This window comes from Hippoglossus hippoglossus, chromosome 16 (genome assembly GCF_009819705.1).
Source record: "Hippoglossus hippoglossus isolate fHipHip1 chromosome 16, fHipHip1.pri, whole genome shotgun sequence".
Lineage (NCBI taxonomy): Eukaryota > Metazoa > Chordata > Actinopteri > Pleuronectiformes > Pleuronectidae > Hippoglossus > Hippoglossus hippoglossus.
In genome coordinates this window covers 1,191,799-1,210,384 of record NC_047166.1, presented here as the reverse complement: position 1 = coordinate 1,210,384, position 18,586 = coordinate 1,191,799, and the positions used below count along the sequence as shown (strand labels likewise).

The following is an 18,586-nucleotide window of genomic DNA, read 5'->3' as shown; positions in this document are numbered from 1 at the left end:
CCAGAATAAATGTCTTTTTTTTTTAATAAAACCCCTCAGATTAGCATTTGAGTGGAAACTATGGAAACCTTTACTGCATCTTTACCTGAGACAGAAACACATCAGTCGCATCTTAAAGATGAACAGTTTGCTTAGTTATGGCTGCGATTCATCGGCATTAATCAGCATCTTTACATGCGACGCTTCTTAAAGTGACAGAACGGAGAAGAAAGGGATCATTTTCTGGGTTTTTTTTTTTTTTTTTATTTGAAGCAGATTTATGTTGTTAATGTTCACGTCGCTGCAATAAAAACCACCTGAGAGATGAAGGCGGTGACGATAACTAACCAGCTGTTCTTCCTCCTCGCTGTGGCCGAGGAGACGACTTCACCGTCCAAACCAGAAACACAAAGTCTGACCTGGTTTATCTGTGGATTGCACTCAAAGTCGGCACATGGACTCACATCTACAGTGACTGTCGGATGTCTTTTTGTTTTTTATGAATCTTTTCTGTTTTAATCCTGATGATTTTGTTTGTACATTTGTACATATTTGTTTTGGGTTCTTGTGTTTTTGTTGTACAGCTACGATCAGTTCTGAAATGACGCTGTTTCAGCTCCTCCTCCTCGTCTTTGCCCACATGAGCATCATCTTAAACACAGTGATCACAGTGATTCCTGAACTCGTCACAAACTGGTGACATGTTCCACACATCTGTATTTGAACCCCTCCCTATTCCCTGGGGAGGTCGCAGGTCAGCAGCAGGACTTGGTTCATCGTCCTGTTTAAAGAAGCTTCAGCTCCTGGTTCAGAGTTATCACGCACTTTAGTAACCGGGTTACTGTCGACTTTCTCCTGTAACATCACTGGACAGCCAGGTTTCCTCCTGTACACATGGTCTCCAGATTCTAACAAAGACATGTACACAACGAAGGCTGCAGACAGGAAGAGTCACAGCTGGATAAACGAGACACACTCAGGCTGCCTCTTGTTTCATGTTTACAACTGAAGAAAACTGATTCTGGCTCTAAATTTTGGTTTCAGCTTAATAATTAGCTTCTTTGCACCTTGAGAAAAAGCTCAGTCTGCTCTGACAGACAAATAAGTGAGTAATGATTCAAAACATCAAGAAAACGACAGAGAGGAAACCTGGTGACAGACCTGCTGCATGTTCATGTGGATTCACAGGAAGAAGGTTATGTGAATAACCTGATTTCAGTCTGAGGAACCTGGTTGCTCCAGTTGCTGTTTAAAATATACAGAACCCCTCCAGATGTTGGTAGTCACTGCTGCTGTTTGGTATTTTACGATCCAGCGGTTTGTTCACACTGAGCAGCATCTGACACTTGGCTCACTTCTGTCAACTGTATGTTTAAACAAATCGTACACAGTGTCTTTGGTTTTCTTTAACCGAGCGACAAAATAAGACCTGGTGAAGAAAACGTTAAAGGAAGGGAGAAGGTTTCAAGTTTCCCTTCACAGTTGATGTATTTTAACTTCAGTTCCAATGAGTTTATAGCTGTTTACTTTTCACTTTTCTGAATTTATCAAGTCTCTACTCAGTAAATCTGAAAATGACTTCCAGCATGTGAGGATTTAATATATCTCCCAAGCAAACGCTGCCATCTTGTGTTCTTTAAGTCATTTGGAGTCCCAGTGTGCTGAGTGATCGTGAAGTGGAGCCGTGGTATCGAGGGCCCACCCGTACACGACAGTCTCAGCTGTCAATCATGACGTCTCAGCCCGTTTTTGATATCATCAAATAACAAATTAAAACCAAATAAATCAGAAACTTGAACACATCAGTGTGATAAGAACTCCCTAAGTAAGTCTCACGCCTCTCCAAACAAAACCACGTACTTCTGTTAGGGGTTTTAGGTCCCGATGACGTTTTGGCAAATCTCCAATAACAGCTATCTATACGTGAATGCGGATTCACTAAAAAGCAGATAGTCGATGCTTTTCTTTCATTTGGTTCCGTTCAAATGTTATTGGTCGAACTAAAAACAAAACTAGAAAATTTGAAACATTTCTGCAGTTAGTTGCACTAATTTGTTGAATAATTAAACAATGGATTTATTCACCGAGAAGTGTGGAAGCTACAGCGGCTCAGTGTGAACAGCAAAGACCTGCAGGACTGAAATATTCACTGATTAAAACCTGATATATGTATTGTTTCTGAGGAGGAAAGCTGCGACAGCTGAAACAGGTCACTGTTCTGTCACTTTGTTTTTTATATGGGAGCTGTTGCTGCTCAACAGTTTTTATGTTCTCATTGATGGTGGCAGTTTTTTTTTTTTAATTAACTTTAAAAGCATCTTTGAAAAAGGGCTGAAATCAGAATGTTACCCATTGTATCTTTGATCAATACTAATTCTTTCAGAAATCTTTAAGTTTATGTTATAAATGATGCATCGCTTAAAGTTGCACTGTTGTCTTCATTCACTGTGTGTGTGTGTTCGTGTTCTCTCCAGTCTAGTATCTTCAGGTAATTCACATTTGCAGATAACCAAAGGTTAAAATCAACTGGTCTGAAAAACACATTTGTTTACTCTCCACAAATCATTAACAATCTAAAGCTGATATTGAGCAGGAAATTATTCCCCATCATTTGATGTCATATGACCAGTGAGGGCAGGAAGTTCTGTCATGCAAAGTTCAAAAATCGCTGCATCCTACAGAATTAAAGCTGATAGAGTAGAAATAATAACCTCAGCTACAATAATTTAAGATGTAGAAAATCACATAATAAATAAAACCCAACCACATTCATTTAAAAATTATAAAATCCCACTACAATCATTTTAGATGTACAATATCACATAACAAATGAAACCTAACTACAATAATTTAAAATGTACAAAATCACATAATTACGGAAGCGTATTGCATTCACTTGAAAAAAAAAAAGTTCTGTTTTTCTGAGATAACTAACTCGGAAAAACAGAGCTTTTTTAACATGCTTTTATTTTGAAAGTGAAGTTCCTGTATAGACGCTATACGTCATGGCGCTAATATACGGAGGCGTATTGCATTCACTTGAATGGAATATCTATCTATGCAATAGATAATTGTAATCTAGTGTTTTGATGAAGCTACATGTTGCACGCACGTTCCATGTAAAAAAAGCTCTGTTTTTCTAATTCATTTTTTTTTAAAACAGAACTTATCTCGGAATTTCCGAGTTAGTTATCTCAGAAACTTTTTTTTTTTCAAGTGAATGCAATACGCTTCCGTACGGCTTCCGTATAAATTAAACCTAACTACGATAATCTAAAATTTACAAAATCACAAAATAAATAAAACCTAAAGACAATAATTTAACGCACGCTTTTATTTTCTGATGTAACCGGAAGCTGAGTGTGTACTTCCGGCCCGCGGCCCTCCTCCGCAGGAAGCAGGAAGAAAGAAGCGGAGCGCGGACTGTAACGGACTCGGTTCATTCCAACTATGGACGTCGGGTCGGTGACAGGTCTCCGCGTCTGGCTGCTGCCGCCGCTGCTGCTGCCGCTGCTGAGGCACAGTGTCCGGGCCGCCGACACCCGGGACACCCGGTAAGTCTGCTGCTAGCCGCTAGTGCTAATGGAAGTGTGCTAGCCGCTGTTAGCCCCGAGTGTTGAGTGACAGCTCAGTTCTGTCTGTCTCTGCTGTTGTTAAAAAGTTATTGAAGTTACAACTAAGTTTATCTGCGATGACACAAAGTTTATCTGCGAACAATCAATGGGAACTTGATGTTGTGGTTTCAGTTCATCGCTCTTACGTGATTTAAAAAGGAGAAGATGAAATATTAAAACTGTTAAGACTAAAATCTATGTTTTTCTTTGTGTGTGTGTCTGTGAAGATGGCAATGAAACTGAACTCTAAACAAATGCAGTATGTTAGACGGGGGGGGGGTTGGGCTGAATATGTGGGAGAATGTGTGGCCTTCACATAGTGACTGTTAGTAGCTGCTGCTGGCTGGTTTTAATCTTGAAGTGTGTGTGTGTGTGTGTTTGTGTTGTGTTGTGTTGTGTTGTGTGTGTGTGTGTGTTCTCATACCTAACTTATATTACCTAACTTACTATATTACAGCCTAAACTCCATTAGCTTTATTCAAACATCACACATACATGAATGCACTGTTTCAAGTAGCTGTGTGGTGACTTTATTTGACACATTCTTTCACAAAATAAAAGCCTGTGAGCAACAGACTTGTACAATAATACAATAAATAATAAAAACCTGCACTAATGCGCGATAAAATAATTGTTGGCGTTAAATAATTGATGAGTTAACGCGATTATAACGAGTTAACTTGCCCAGCCCTACTTGGGATAAAAGAACACGACAAAACCCAGCTGTGAAGTGATGGGAAGTGCTGCCACTCGTCTTAGAGCCGAAATGGCTTCCAGACATTGAGCAGGATTCTCCCCACTCCCCCTGCTGGTCCCACTCGCTGTGTCCAGACCAAGAGGTCCAGACATCAACCCTCCTTCTGGGCTCCAGATAATTACAGACGTACTAATATGGGCTCTGACTAAATCAGTTTAATTAACATTTTTATTGCACAGGGTTACTTTTGTAACGACACAAAATCAAACACAAACTGGCTATAACACAATGCCTATGCTGGACAAACATGAAACAAAGTGCCATAAACATTTAGTCTTGGAATTTGCATATAGGCCTACATTCCTTTTAACAAGCCCACAAGCTGCTCGTCCTCCAGCTGACGAACCATATGACCATCTACAGATGGATTCCAATGAACTAACACCAAGTGATGGGACGTTCTCTCTCTCTCTCTCTTTGCTTTGTAGCGTCTCAATGGACGATGACTTCCTGCTGCCATACGCCCACGGCCACGGCCCCTCCCACTCTCACCGCCATGTTCGAGACTGTCAGCCCATCTTTCATGGAAGCACCACCCACGAGAGCCGGCCCTCCAGTAACCACAGCGGGCTACCTTTCGTCGAATCCAAAGTTTTTGTGACTGATGTGCCGGGAAGCTCCAGATTCGCTTACGGTCAGTGATGGAGAGAAATACAAAATAACTACATTGACCTATTGATCCCAAAAGACTTGTTTTTACAGTTTTCTGTCCAGCATGAAAACCTTTACCCTCTGAACTCTGCAATAGAAATGATCCTCCAGTGTGTGTGTGTGTGTGTGTGTGTCTGTTTGTTAGCAAGATTACACAAAAACTCCTGGACAGTTCACTTTGTTAGAAGGGTGTGGTTTCAGGATCTCTCCTGACCCACTTGTTACATTTTGGTCCAGATCTGGATCAGGTGATGGATCCAGGAATGTTTTTCCACTTTCTTTAACATTGTGAGATGTTGCTGATATTTATCAGCGTGTGTGATTTGGTGCAGATCCAAATAGAAATCTGGGTCTAGTGAAATCACTAAATTTAATGATGCACATGCACAAACTCTCAGGTGCAAAAGATTCAGAGTGACAGGTGTAGATGCGTGAGAGAGAACTGCATTTATGCCAAGGCAAAACATTTTTATCAAATTTTACTGAACAAACACATAAAACACATTTTCTAAATATAGAAACGTGATCAAAATATTTCTTAATACTTCACAAGTTATTTGAGGTATGAAAATGTTTTAGTTTTTGAGATACGAACATTAATCGCTGCTCCTCTCCCTCCACTCTCCGATGCCACCACGCGTCATCAACACGTGTTTTCACTGCACATAGTGAAATACAAAGTGACGACGCGGAGCTTTCTAGGATTTTAGATCTGTCTCAACAGGATATCTCCAGTTCAGTGCCACCAGCTGGGTTTTGAGAGGGATGGACCCTTTTTCACTGTCTTAGCTGCGTCTGTAGCTCTACTTCACTTTGTGGAGGAGACAAAGACTCAAATGTTTATTGATATAACGCCTGTGTCCCCCCCCCCCCCCCATCCTGGTGTTGTGTCCCTGAAGCATCCGTGTCGTCCGACCTCAACACATTGTTTTTGTTTGCAGGTCACATGACGGTGGTCCAGGACCCGCTGAGGACGGTGTCCGTGTTGGAGCCGGTAGGGCCGGGCGGCTGCTGGTTGAATCAGAGGTCCTCGGTGGAGGAGATGGCCAAAGCTGCTGGGTGTCTGTACGCCCTGAACGCCGGCTTCTTCAACCCAGACACAGGAAAGTGTCTGGGCAATCTGGTGAGCGATGGCAAGAGGGTGCTGGACAGCGGCGGCGTGCAGAACGCCCAGTTTGGAATTAGGAGGGACGGCACCCTCGTGTTCGGGTAAGAGATTCAGTCAAGAGCCGACACGGTAACAGGAAACGGCCCATTACATTCAGATCTGGATCAGGGAGTGAATCCAGGAATTTTTCTTGATTTGACGTGTTTGCCAACTTCCCAGGGAATAATAATTTATGGTTCTAGACAAAAAAACGAGTGTTTGAAATTTGGGTGCAGCTTGAATCTAAGGAGCTGTTGTGTCTTGGCAGATGAACACGTTATCAAAACGTCTTTCATTGTTAAATAAAGTGTTGTGCCATAATGCATCAAACATGATACCTCGGGGTTACCGAGGTATCATGTTTGATGCATTATGGCATCGAAGTTACCTCGGGGCACCACCCTTCAAAGGAAGGGAAAAGATAGCCAATTTATTGATTAAGTCTCATAGATTAAGGTTCTAACTACAAATTTTGGAACTCTGATTAACAATTAAATTAATAACTATAACCAAAATTACCATATAGATAGTTAGCTAAGTTGAAAGATATGGAGTTCTTGACAGTGTAGAGGTTGGCGAAATTCACTTATGCAACATTAATGGAAAAACATTTGTGAAAGAAAAACATTTATTATGAATATAATAAAGTATAAAAACACAAATTACTAACGGTATAATTGCTAAACAAAGATAGGTATGTGTGTATACATGTGTGTGTGTGTGTGTCTGTGTGAGTCAGCGTGCTTTCAAGATGGTGGCTGGCCAATTGAATATAACACCCTCCCCCCTATTGGAATGTTTACGACCTGTAGAGATAATGAGGTGAAGAGTTATGCGTGTGTGTGTGTCTGTGTGTGTGTGTGTGTGTGTGTGTGTGTGTGTGTGTGTGTGTGTGTGTGTCTGTGTGTGTGCCAAATTAGAGAAAGTTACTAGATTGGATGCAACGAAAGACTGTGAAGAGCATAACAGACTAACATTACTTTCTCAATAACTTGTACTGTCGTGTTCTTTTTTCCTTAGGTAGAGAGGGTAGAGTCGGTCTGGTTCAAAAAAGTATTTATTTAGAAGCAATGAACAGCTACTACATAGCTATGGGCACTCAACGTACAACCCGCAAGCCGCCTAATACCGCCAGGGAAGTCAAGAGTCGCGCCGAGCAGACGGTGGGTGCAATATTTATAATAATAGGTAGAACTTCAGCAGGAGGGGGAGTCACGTGGCTAGTGCACAGGCTGGTCCCAGCCTCAAGGCACTGGAATTCGCCAATAATGAGGAGCCGCTCCCAGTTTCGCCCCTCCTTTGACAGTCGCTGGGACAAATCTTCACATTCTGACAGTTTGGTTTGGTGTTTTAAAACAAGCCTTGAATCGGCTGACAGCTTGTGAGTCTTCAGTATGGCATGCACATGTTCCTATCTGTCCTTCAGACCCTAGTGGCCGCTGCTTGAATTCTTTCTAAGGGTAGGTCACAGTTTTTTAAGAAAACAGTACATTCATCTATGTGTGATTTTTGAAATAAAGCTAATGGAGTTTATGCTGTAATATAGTAAGTTAGGTATGAGAACAAGTTAAAGTACAGTTTATTGTCTGCCACAGATGTACAGTCTTCTCAAACAGGCATTATCAGACAGGTGCAAGACTGAACTGCGATGTGACGCACACACACACACACAACAATCAACTTCAAGATTAAAACCAGCCAGCAACGGCTACTATCAGTCACTATGTGAAGGCCGCACATTTTCCCACATATTCAGCCCAAACTGCCCCTGCCCCCCCCTCTGTCCAACATACTGCATCTGTTTAGAGTTCAGTTTCATTGCCATCTTCACAGACACATATTCAAAGAAAAACATAGATTTTAGTCTTAACAAATATTCAAAGGAAAACATAGATTTTAGTCTTAACAAATATTCAAAGGAAAACCTAGATTTTAATCTTAACAGTACCCAAAATATCACAACACCACAAATCAAACTTATAGCCTAGTATAATTATTAAGCCCAGTTGTGTTAGCAGTCCGTGGAAAGGGGAAAAAGGAAGTTGCTGTGCAGTTCGCAGTTTTGTGTCGTCTTGCTGGTTTCTGTAGCCAACGCCTCAGGTCTTGGACTTGTAGCTATTGTGACTCACTGACTGTATGTGAAGAGTAGAGTGAACTGTATCTCCCACCTGGAATGTGAACACCTCAGTTCAAACTATGAACCACAACCAGTAAAAGTAACGCGATGCCCTTCTGACTCGTTGTTGTTAGGTTTCATCTCTGATTTCTCAACAGATAAAAGGATGCATTATATTTGTGGAAAATCCTGTAACATTGCTCCACTTCATCATTCACGATTCCTATTCAAACAAAAGCACAAACCGAGAGTTAGAGTTGCACCTCCCACCAGTAGGGCGACCCTGAGTGAAGATGAGAGGTTGTTTTAATGTGATACTGTGATTTTATCATTTCTTTTCACCTTTTATTCGACTTGTTCACTTATTTTTATTGTCATTTTACTTCAAGTCTATTAAAAAGTGCTATGTAAATAAAGTTTATTATATTATTATCGAGACACGAGAGGAAAATCAGGTGGTCACGAGAGACCATGAATTTCTCTTATTGTTTGAGATATTTCAGTCTGGATTCCACAGTTTGTAAATGTAGAAACATTAAATGATGATGTTCAATAGTTTTATCTATGATCGGTCATAATGTCTCTCGTCCGTCCACCCAGGTATCTGTCGCAGGGAGACGTGAATGACCCCTTCAACCCGTTCGTCCAGCTGGTCAGCGGCGTGGTGTGGCTGCTGAGGAATGGTGAAGTCTACATCAACCAGAGCCTGGAGGCCGAGTGTGACGCCACACAGACGACGGGTGCGTGCTGTACTTTCACATCCACGAACATTAACCGCAACTTCCACCGTCGACTTCCAGATTTTAGTCTTTGGCAATGAAAGAGTGTCAGAGACAAACCTCTTTCACAAGAGAGTAAAGAATTGATCAGAAACAGAAAAGTCGACTTACAATCCCCTGAACTGGTTTGCTGTAAGGTCACAGGTTGCCATAGTGACAGAGACAATCGCTAAACAGTTTGCAGGGCACAACATGTCTCGACCTTGGTACCGTGTCAGTGTATCTCATGGTGCAGCTCTGTTCTTTCAGTGTTGCAGAATATTGTCTGTGACCTGACCCCTGACCCCTAACCCTAACCACAAAAACACACAACGCTGCAGTTTTCGATCAACAGCGACAAGAGTGAAAATATGTGGAGCAGCCAAAGTCCACATGGGGTTTCTTCACTGAATACACACGTGTGGTTACAGACGGTGCATTGACAGAAAGACACATTCTGATTGGTCAGGGTTTACATTCATGTTGAAACTTGGCCTCAGCTTTGTATGAACTCCCGTTAGTGGTAAACTCAGTGAGGACAGTCAGGCTTCATCCACACGACTACGACTTTATTTTTTACCAGTGTCTTCAAACTAAAACTTGCCTGCAGTGAACACAGGGAGCAAATAACATCAGGCCTCATCCACATGTAGTTGTATGTTTTGTAAAATACAGAATGGAGCTGAACAGCAGCTGTTGGCAAACACAACAGGGTCAGTCACACTTGTCATTGATTCTCTATGTTGTTCTACTCTGGAACATGAGGTCGTTTCATTGTGGAAGGAGGTCATGTGACCGGAGCAAGAGGTTGTGAGCGTCTGCGTCATAGTTTCCAAACGTCTCCGTTTCTGCTCGTCCAGAATAAAACGCAGCCTCAGAGTCTTCAAACTAAACCGGAACCAGCAGACGTCTCTGTTTAAGCGACTAAAAATCAAAAAAGATGTGTGGAGAGCAGATGCATCTCTAGAAGAGTTGATGCGTTTTTAAATGAAAACGTCGTAATGTGGATGTAGCCTCGGTCAATACAATGGGCGCTTCCTTCCCTGTGATGACGTCGTAAAAAACGGCCAACAGTGATTGGTCGGGGAGCAACATGTCTAATTTATAGACTTGTTTTAACACACTGAGCATCAACCCCAGCATTTGACTTCAGGAAAGACATGACGTGAAAGCAAAATATAAACATTTTAAAATACGACTTGCACATTACTGCCGGATCAAGTCTTTTAATTATTCTGAGACATATTAATATAGTTTGATTTAATAAGTATTTGACTCCTTTGATTTGTATCATACCCTTATACAAATACAAAACGTTTCTTCTCTCATTCTTTCACAGGGCAATTCCGCAATTTTGTGGATGTGGTGTCGGCCAGGTCGGTGGTGGGTCACGACGCCGAGGGCCGACTGGTCCTCTTCCACATCGAGGGAATGACTGGAGTCAGAGGGTAAGAAAAGGAGGGGGGGGGGGGTGACGAGGGCTGATGTGACGCAACCGTTTGGTGTTCATTTTAATAGAGAAGCTCTGCCTGCGGGTGAAAACCACCTCTGTACGTGTCGTCATCTTGAACCTTCAGTGTCGTACGATGTGAAATGTTATGTTTGTGAATAAATCGTCTGTGTATTTTAATAGAGGCAATCTCAGAGTGAAGATGCAGAACAGTCAAATGCAAGTATCTTATATCAGAGAACTCAGGCTGTTTGTCTGAGCCAGTTCAGACCGGTTCTGTAGGCACAGTTTGAGACAGGAATTAAGACACAGGAAACTGATTTACATGTGTTTCCTGTGAAGATAGAGCAGACAAGTTAAGTCCTTGGACAGTCAATAAGTAATAGAAAGGTCTTAAAGGTTTCAGGTCACAAAAGTCTCAGACAGGTATACAAAAAGTTATTTTCAACTACAAAATAGTTTTCCACCACACTTAGTTATTTTCCACTACATAGTCAGCTGGAAGTTTTTGGTGGATTTGTGATATAATAATAAAATCTAAGAATAAAAGTGTTAGAGATGAGATAAGAGTGAAAACTAAGTCAGTCAATTAAACGATGACAAACTGTGTACACTAAAGTGTGTGTTAAAGAGAGAAGAGGATAGACGATGCCGCGCTCCTCAGGGAGGTTGTTCCAGAGAGCGGGGCCCAATCGGAGAGGTTTATATTTCATTTCTTGTTTTGTGTTCTGACGCAGGATGAGTCTCTGGGAGGTGGCTGCGTTCCTGAAGAAGAACGGAGTGATCAATGCCATTAACTTGGATGGAGGCGGGTCGTCCACCTTCGTGGTTAACGGCTCACTGACCAGCTACCCCAGTGATCACTGGTGAGCCAATGGATCCGTCACTTGTGTGACATCACGCTGTCATATCTCTACAGTTCTGGGCTTTAGTCTGTATTTCATACAACTTTGTTTTTGTAGATGATCTTTGTCCACAAGAGCGTTTTTGCTCCATAACTTTTTTAATCCCCGTCCTTACTAATTTGCCCCAAAAAAAACCCACATCCCGCCCCTCACGTCCACTGGCAGTGAGCGTGCTGCTGTACACAGATTGCTGGGACAACATCTCGTCTCCTCCACGTGGAAACAGGCGTATCTCTAGCAGAGTTCATGTGTTTTCAAACAATATGTAGTTTAGTGGATATAGCCTTAGTACTTTGCATTTGCTCCTCTGTTTCTTTTCATCGCTCTCTGCTCTCCATCAGCAAACTGGACAACAGGTGGCGCTGTAGCCGGGAAGTCTCCTCTATCCTGTGTGTTCACCCGCGGCGCTGTGAGTCACAGGACTGCAGCGGACACGGTGACTGTGTGGACGGACGCTGTGTGTGTCAGCCGGGCTGGAAGGGCATCGCCTGTCACGCTCTGGTGTGTGAGCCGCCAGCCTGCGGCGCCCGTGGGCTCTGCACTGCCAGTAAGTGTGGATTGTTTTGGTTATTATTTGTATGAATGAAGGCTGTTAATGCAGAATCACACACACTGCAGCTTCCACAATGATTCAAGTTGGATGGATTCCTCTGTCTTTAAGGGAGGATTTACTGCAGGACTAATGGATGCACCTGAGAGTAAAAATCTCTCATCTTTGGACTCAATGTTCCACTGAGAATTATCAAGAGGTATAAATTTAGACAGAGCTCACACAGTCCTGAGAAAATCAGCTGAAATAAAGGAAAAGAGATGTTTAACATAAATCAAGATGGACGACGCGTCTCCACTTCCTCCCACTGTCCAGAAATGAAACCAAAATGTCTCAGATATGAGCACAGCCATGTTGAGCCGATGACGTCACCCGGACTCAGTCTGTGCAGTAGTGATCGCAGCGTGGAGCCGTGATAACGAGGTCTTGCCGAGACGTGCAGCTGACCAATCAGGAGTCAGTCTCAGCTGTCAATCATGACGCCTCTGCCTGTTTTTATATCATCAAATAACTCATTCAAACCAAACTGATCAGAAACATCAGTGTGATAAGAACGACCTGAAATGACAGAAACCATCTTTGAGAGAGCATTCAGTCCATGTCCCATCTGCTAACATGGAGGAGGCAGGGTTTGTGATCGCCACTGTACTGCAGCAGTCCACCAGGGGGCAGCTGCTTCCCTTTTGGGAGCCGTCATGTCTTATATATCTTTATTTAGTCTGTCTTAAACTGAGAAGCCACAGAAATGTAGTAAGTCAAACTCTGTCCCTGCTCAGACCTTATGGGGGGGTTCTGGTTTACTACCTCGGCCAAGGAGGTTTTGTTTTTGTCTGCGTTTGTTTGTTTGTATTTTAGTTAGTTAGTTTGTTTGTTCGCAGGATTACACAAAAACTACTCAACTGATTTCCATTAAACTTTGTAGAGGGGCGGGACTTGACCCCGGGAAGAACTCATCAAATGTCTCTTTCTTTAACATTGGGACATCTTCACTGTTTTCTCTGGTATTTATAAGTCTGTGTGATTTGGTGCAGATCCAGATTCCAATCTGATCCAGATTCCAATCTGGATCTAGTGACTTTAACAGTGGTTCCATAAGGAGCCTGTTGAGTCTGTTCGATCTGACAGACGATCAGAACATTCAGAAGGAGAAACGTCAACTCGCTCTCAGGGGACACGGGAACATTTGTTTACAGGATGTCGAGTTTGTGTTGTGTTGTGTTGAAGTAGCTTTGATTGTGTGTTGTGGATCTGCAGCGTTTCATGCGTCTCCTCTGTTTTGTAGATGGCTGCGTCTGTGATGCAGGATGGAGCGGGACCAACTGCAGCCAAGGTAAACTGCAGCTTTAACTGATCAAACACACAAACTGGGTTGTCACACTTATGTTACATCGCTTTTAGACAAATTGTGATTTGTGAGTAAGGGCTATACAAATATAATTTGATCGATTTTATTAATTGAACTAGTAAAATCAGTTGTAGGCAGCCATAAGTAGTAGTGATAATAATTCAGATAAAAAGGTCTCTGGTATTGGCAGAAGTCTAGATTCAGGTTCTGGAAACGGATCATAATTATAAAACTTTATTGGTTGAGCACTTTTCACTTTTTTTGGGGCGGCATCAACATAGAAATCAAAACAGTTTGTTGTCGAGTACAAAACCTAAATATGTGTAGCTCTGAACCAGGTCAACAGCGACATCTTTGTAGACAGCTCACAGTTGGTGATGACTTTCTGAAATCAATAACTCTTTTGTTTTGAGACAGTGGAGGAAACGCATGCTCCTCACAGAGCCCAGAAATACAAAGTTATTTCTATCGTAATATTTCTTTTTTCTTATTTGAAGAGTGCCTCCCAGGTTTCTACGGTGACGGCTGCCGTCAGACCTGCGACTGTGCTAACGGCAGCTCCTGCGACCCCGTCCATGGACACTGCACCTGCCCCCCCGGTTTTCAGGGCAACACCTGTGAACAAGGTGAGTGTTCAATGACATCATCACCCCTGAACCAAATCTACAGATCACACCACTTCTTATCCACCTTCTCCGGGCTCCAGTTCAACCGGGTTGAGCCGAAAACTCGGATGAAGCGAGTACCTGGTACAGATAATGTACTTTTACGAGCAGGACTACATCCGATGTGTCAATATCCGTACTCGTGATGAATGGAATCCTCATTGAATCGCTGTGTCCACATCGTGCCAGCCGCACACAGAGCTCCTCCCCTACACAACACGATCATGTTTTTGTCACAGAGTGCGCAACATCATTAACACTGTGTAGAAATAAAAAATACAGCACCCCCCTCTGATCTGTGACCAGTCACACACACAAGCATCACACTGTTTAAATGTAATTTTTAAAAGTTTTAAAAGAAAATCTATAAAAAGAAAATGTTGAGTATGAAAACCTGCATTTTACCTCAATTCTTTAGTTTTCACTTGTTTCAAATGGAGCGAACACATGAAGCTTGGTTCATTTGTTAAAATGTCTTAAAAGTGGTGGCGATTGTTTAGTCTGTGTAGTAACTTGTGTTGTTGTGTCCTCCCTGTGTCAGTGTGTCCTCTGGGGTTCTTCGGTCTGTCCTGCGCTCAGGAGTGTCACTGTGACAACCAGTGTCCTTGTGACCCACAGACAGGAAGCTGCAACGCCACGCTGCCACTTGTGACCACCGACACCTTACACAGAGGTACACACACACACACACACACACACACACACACACACACACACACACACACACACACACACACAATGAACATGAACGCAGGGACACACCCTCAATGCATCATGGGAGTTCCCCCAGCAGTTATGGGCTGTACCACAGATGGTAAATAAGCACAGCTCTACCAAAAGATCAGCCAAAGTGTCTCACTATTGCTCGCTGGTGGCTGGCTGCAGTAGAGGTCATAAACCTCACCTCCTCCATGTTAGCAGATGGGACATGAACCAAACTAAAAAAATCTAAATCAAAAGACGACTGAAGAAACAGACATTCACCGGCTCCTGAGTTTACTGAAGTTGTTTTTATTCACTTTTTATTACGTCTGCCAGGACATTATCTTTTTCACTTCTGTCCGTCGGCTTGTTTGAACAGATTTCCAGTAAACGTGGTGGAAGGAAGAGACATCAAGATAGAACTCTTTACATTTTGACATGGATCCAATGTGTGAAATATGCTGCAGCTTGTTTACATTTAATTTGACTGCTGGGCTTTGGAGGAGGAGTGATGTTTATCCTGTTTAACGGGTTTAACCCTAACCCCTAACCCTATCTCTGGTGTGTGTGTGTCACATTTAGCAAATGGCTGCCATATTTCCATAGAGCAGAATTTGTCTGTTCAAACAGAGCAGTGTTGACTTCTCTGCTCATGAGCTCCGAGAACGCCCATCAGCTTGTAGGATGAAAATTGAGTTGTTTTCAGGCACACTGACATCCAGACATGTTCCAGACATGTTCCAGACATGTTCCAGTCGTGTTCTGCAGGTTCTGTATGTGAGAACAAATGTCTGAGTCAGTGTCTCTGGACTTTGTCTGGATCTTCTCCTGCAGCCTCCTAGTGAAATGTCTGTAAAATGTCTGAGTGAGTCCATGTGAGGAAACAGCAGGACAATGTCTGGAAGCTTCAGGACTCCTGGATCTTTCCACAGCAGAATTTATACGTCATGTCCCGCCTCCTGCTGCTCTACAGGCTCCGCCCCTCGCCTGAATGTTCCCACATGTTCCTGTTTGAACGACTCGAACCCGACAATCAGGAGAAACACTGACTCGGAAAGCAGCTTTAAATGTTTGAGACTTTTGTGTTGGACAAACTTGGTGTAAACAACCAGAACAGACGTGCTTGTATTTCCCTGAACTCTTCTCCCCCCCCCCCCCCCCAGCTGGCGTCTGTCTAGCCAAACAGATCACGTCTCGGAGACAAGAGGATGAAGCTCACCACAGAGCAGAGCAGCCTTATCTAACTGAGTAAGTTTCAAAGGCCAAGTCACATGACGCACACTCACCTCTGACCTTTTCACCTCCGCTGTCCTTACTGTCTGTTGCCGCCTTCAGATTTTACCACTTCAAGTCAAATGCTTGAGACAAATATTCCTGGAGAATAATGTCATGTAATGAATAAGAAAGCCCAGAACAGAAATCCGGTGGTATTGCTCTTTTATTTCATCAAACTGACAGTTCCAGATACAAACTCTGTCCCTCACATGTAGAAAAGTGTGATGTCGACTCATCTGGCTTCCAAATGTTCAGACATTTAAACCACAGCTGCTCTGTCTCTCTCCTCTTCCACAAGGAAACACGCATTGTGATGAAGCTCTACTTTCTGTCAGTGTGGCTTAAAGTTCCAGCCGTTAATTAAAAATAAATCTAAAACTATGTTGAATGTGATGAGGCCAATTCAAGCAAAGGATGTTTCATGATGACGAGGAGTCACAAAGAGCAGTGCCACATTTCACAGTTTGATGTGAGACTTCTAACAAGCGATTATCGTAAAACTACATTTTCATTTGAAAACACATCAGCACTGTTGAGGCAGTTCTCCTCCAGTCCAGAAGGTGGTGGCATTACCACAGGAATACACACGTCGTACGTCTTTTTCTGAGACCGGTCCAACATCAGCTAAAGCTCCAAACTGTAAAGAGTCGGTTTTCTGATATAGTGACTGAAATAAATGGTGACGAGTACTCCGTCCAACTCTAAACCCCGCCCCCTGTCTCTCTCCACAGGCCAACATGGCTGATCATCAACCTCACCTTGGCCACTCTGCTGTCGGCCAGCCTGCTCGTTCACCTGGTGCAAGCCTGTCGCGGCTCGGATCCAAACCAGCGCGCTCGCTACTCCTACGTCCCGCTGACCAGCATCAACGACTCAGGCCTAACATGAGTGAGGACCTCTTTCCTCTGCTCACAGCAATTTCCCCTCTTTCTGGAAGGAAGTGGAGGCTGCAGGGAGGTCACATGTTTTGTTACATCCTTCATACTCCGATGATATTGAACTTCCTCTCTAGTGTTTTAAATTGAAGTGCGGGTGGTCAGGGGTTCGCTCAGCAGTTGTGCTCACAGACGATGAGGACAGGAGCTCAGAGCGATGAACTGTGAACTCTGAGCAGGCGCCTGCATCGACATCACAGGCTCTTTGAGGTTTCTCAGGCTTTTCTGGAGGGGGCGGGGCTTATGACCTACACTGCAGAAAGTCGCCAGGGGGCAAATGTAAAAGGATCAGTCGTCATTTTAACAGGTTTAATGTTGTTTTTTTTTAAAGCTGCTTTACTGAAAACACAAACGTGGAAAAGTGGAAATAGATTTTTACGTTATTTTCCTATGCACTGAACTTGAATGTCTGAATGTCAAATATCTGAGGTCAATCAAAAGGAGGTGAATCAGGTGAGATGAAAAAATGAAGAAGCACAGAATGTTTGCTCAGATTACGTGAAAAAGTTTTGTATTTTCTACGCACCACTTACCAGTTACATTCCTCTCATGGACTTTTTCTCAAAGAAACTTTGCTGTCGTAGTATTTAAGGATCTGTTCTCAAATGTTTTTTAATCTCAGGTTGTTGCCAATAAAAGGGTAAAGGTTTAAAAAGCAGAGTGTGGACTGTTTGCAATATCAGAGGAAAAATGTTTTGCTTTTATTAGCGCCTAATGCTAACTGCAACGTCCCTGTGTGTCGCAGCAGTGCAGGTATGTTTCTCTGCAGAACACACTGACGTCTTCGGGAGCTGCAGGTCGGACGTGTGCGGAGCAGCTGCAGAATCACGTCAGAGGTTATTGCGTCGTCATCATCTCGCGGCGTGAGACGCTGGAAACCTGTCAGGATACGTCCTCTACTGCAGGCAAACATTTACTTTTCACATTTACTAACAGCTGATCTGAACGTAAACAGTACGAGCTGCCGTCGGCGCGTCGCCTTCAGATCTGCTCGCTGTCCGCTGACGTGAGCAAGGTGACGTCACGCTCTGCTGCTGTTCGTCACATTTTACAAATACAATACAAACTGAAACTACTGTGGTTGTTTGTCTCCACCATGATATCAATAATTTTTCCAAATGAATATGTGGCCACTGTGACCTTTGACCTCAGACATCTATTCAGTTCATTTTTATTTAAATGAGAAACAGATCATTTGTTCATGAGGCCTTGTGAGGTCACAGTGGCCTTGACCTTTGACTGTTAACCACAACATTTGAATCAGTTCATCTGTGATTTGTACCAAATTTGAGGAAATTCCGTTGAGATAGTGTCCAACAGACTGGGACGGATGGACAACCTGAAACCATGACTCAGTACCTCCGGCCACTAGGTGTCAGAAAAACTCTTCTAAAGCTTTTCTTTAAACGCTTCTATTCATTTAGATATTTGATCAGGTTTTATTCATTCAGCCGTTTGATCGTTCTTGTGTTTTCATTCTATTAATACTTATATTGACGTCTACACACTATGTGAAACTTCAGCCACTGAACTTTAGATCGTAGAAGATGAATTGTTCTTCAGGTCAGAGATTGAAGGCCTCGCTCCAGCAGCCTGTGGTGCTTCAGACATTCTGTGGGTTTCAGGACAAACACGCGTCTCCTCTCTGTCGCTCTGCTCTCGTCCTCGTTTGAGCTCTGTGCTCTTCGATGACTTATGGAGGCCGTTAACCACTTGTCTCCACAGCCGCTGCCGCTT

General features: G+C 43.1%; 1 protein-coding gene across 1 annotated transcript; it reads left to right on the top strand.

The window, feature by feature from the left end:
* The first annotated feature begins 3,346 nt into the window (after positions 1-3,346).
* Positions 3,347-16,946, top strand: nagpa (N-acetylglucosamine-1-phosphodiester alpha-N-acetylglucosaminidase). Its single transcript, XM_034610237.1, has 12 exons — positions 3,347-3,533; positions 4,779-4,984; positions 5,943-6,210; positions 8,865-9,004; positions 10,362-10,470; positions 11,210-11,338; positions 11,719-11,924; positions 13,210-13,257; positions 13,770-13,898; positions 14,479-14,610; positions 15,803-15,887; positions 16,646-16,946. Exons 1-12 carry the CDS (start codon positions 3,430-3,432, stop codon positions 16,800-16,802), a joined length of 1,713 nt encoding a protein of 570 aa, XP_034466128.1. The 5' UTR covers positions 3,347-3,429; the 3' UTR covers positions 16,803-16,946.
* The last annotated feature ends 1,640 nt before the right edge of the window (positions 16,947-18,586 follow it).

What these genes read in the sequence shown, in the direction of transcription:
- nagpa (XM_034610237.1), top strand. Translation starts at nt 3,430, where the DNA reads ATGGACGTCGGGTCGGTGACAGGTCTCCGCGTCTGGCTGCTGCCGCCG. An exon ending in AGCTACCCCAGTGATCACTG is followed by an intron (nt 11,339 to 11,718) that starts GTGAGCCAATGG and finishes GCTCTCCATCAG; the next exon opens with CAAACTGGACAACAGGTGGC. An exon ending in CCGTGGGCTCTGCACTGCCA is followed by an intron (nt 11,925 to 13,209) that starts GTAAGTGTGGAT and finishes TCTGTTTTGTAG; the next exon opens with ATGGCTGCGTCTGTGATGCA.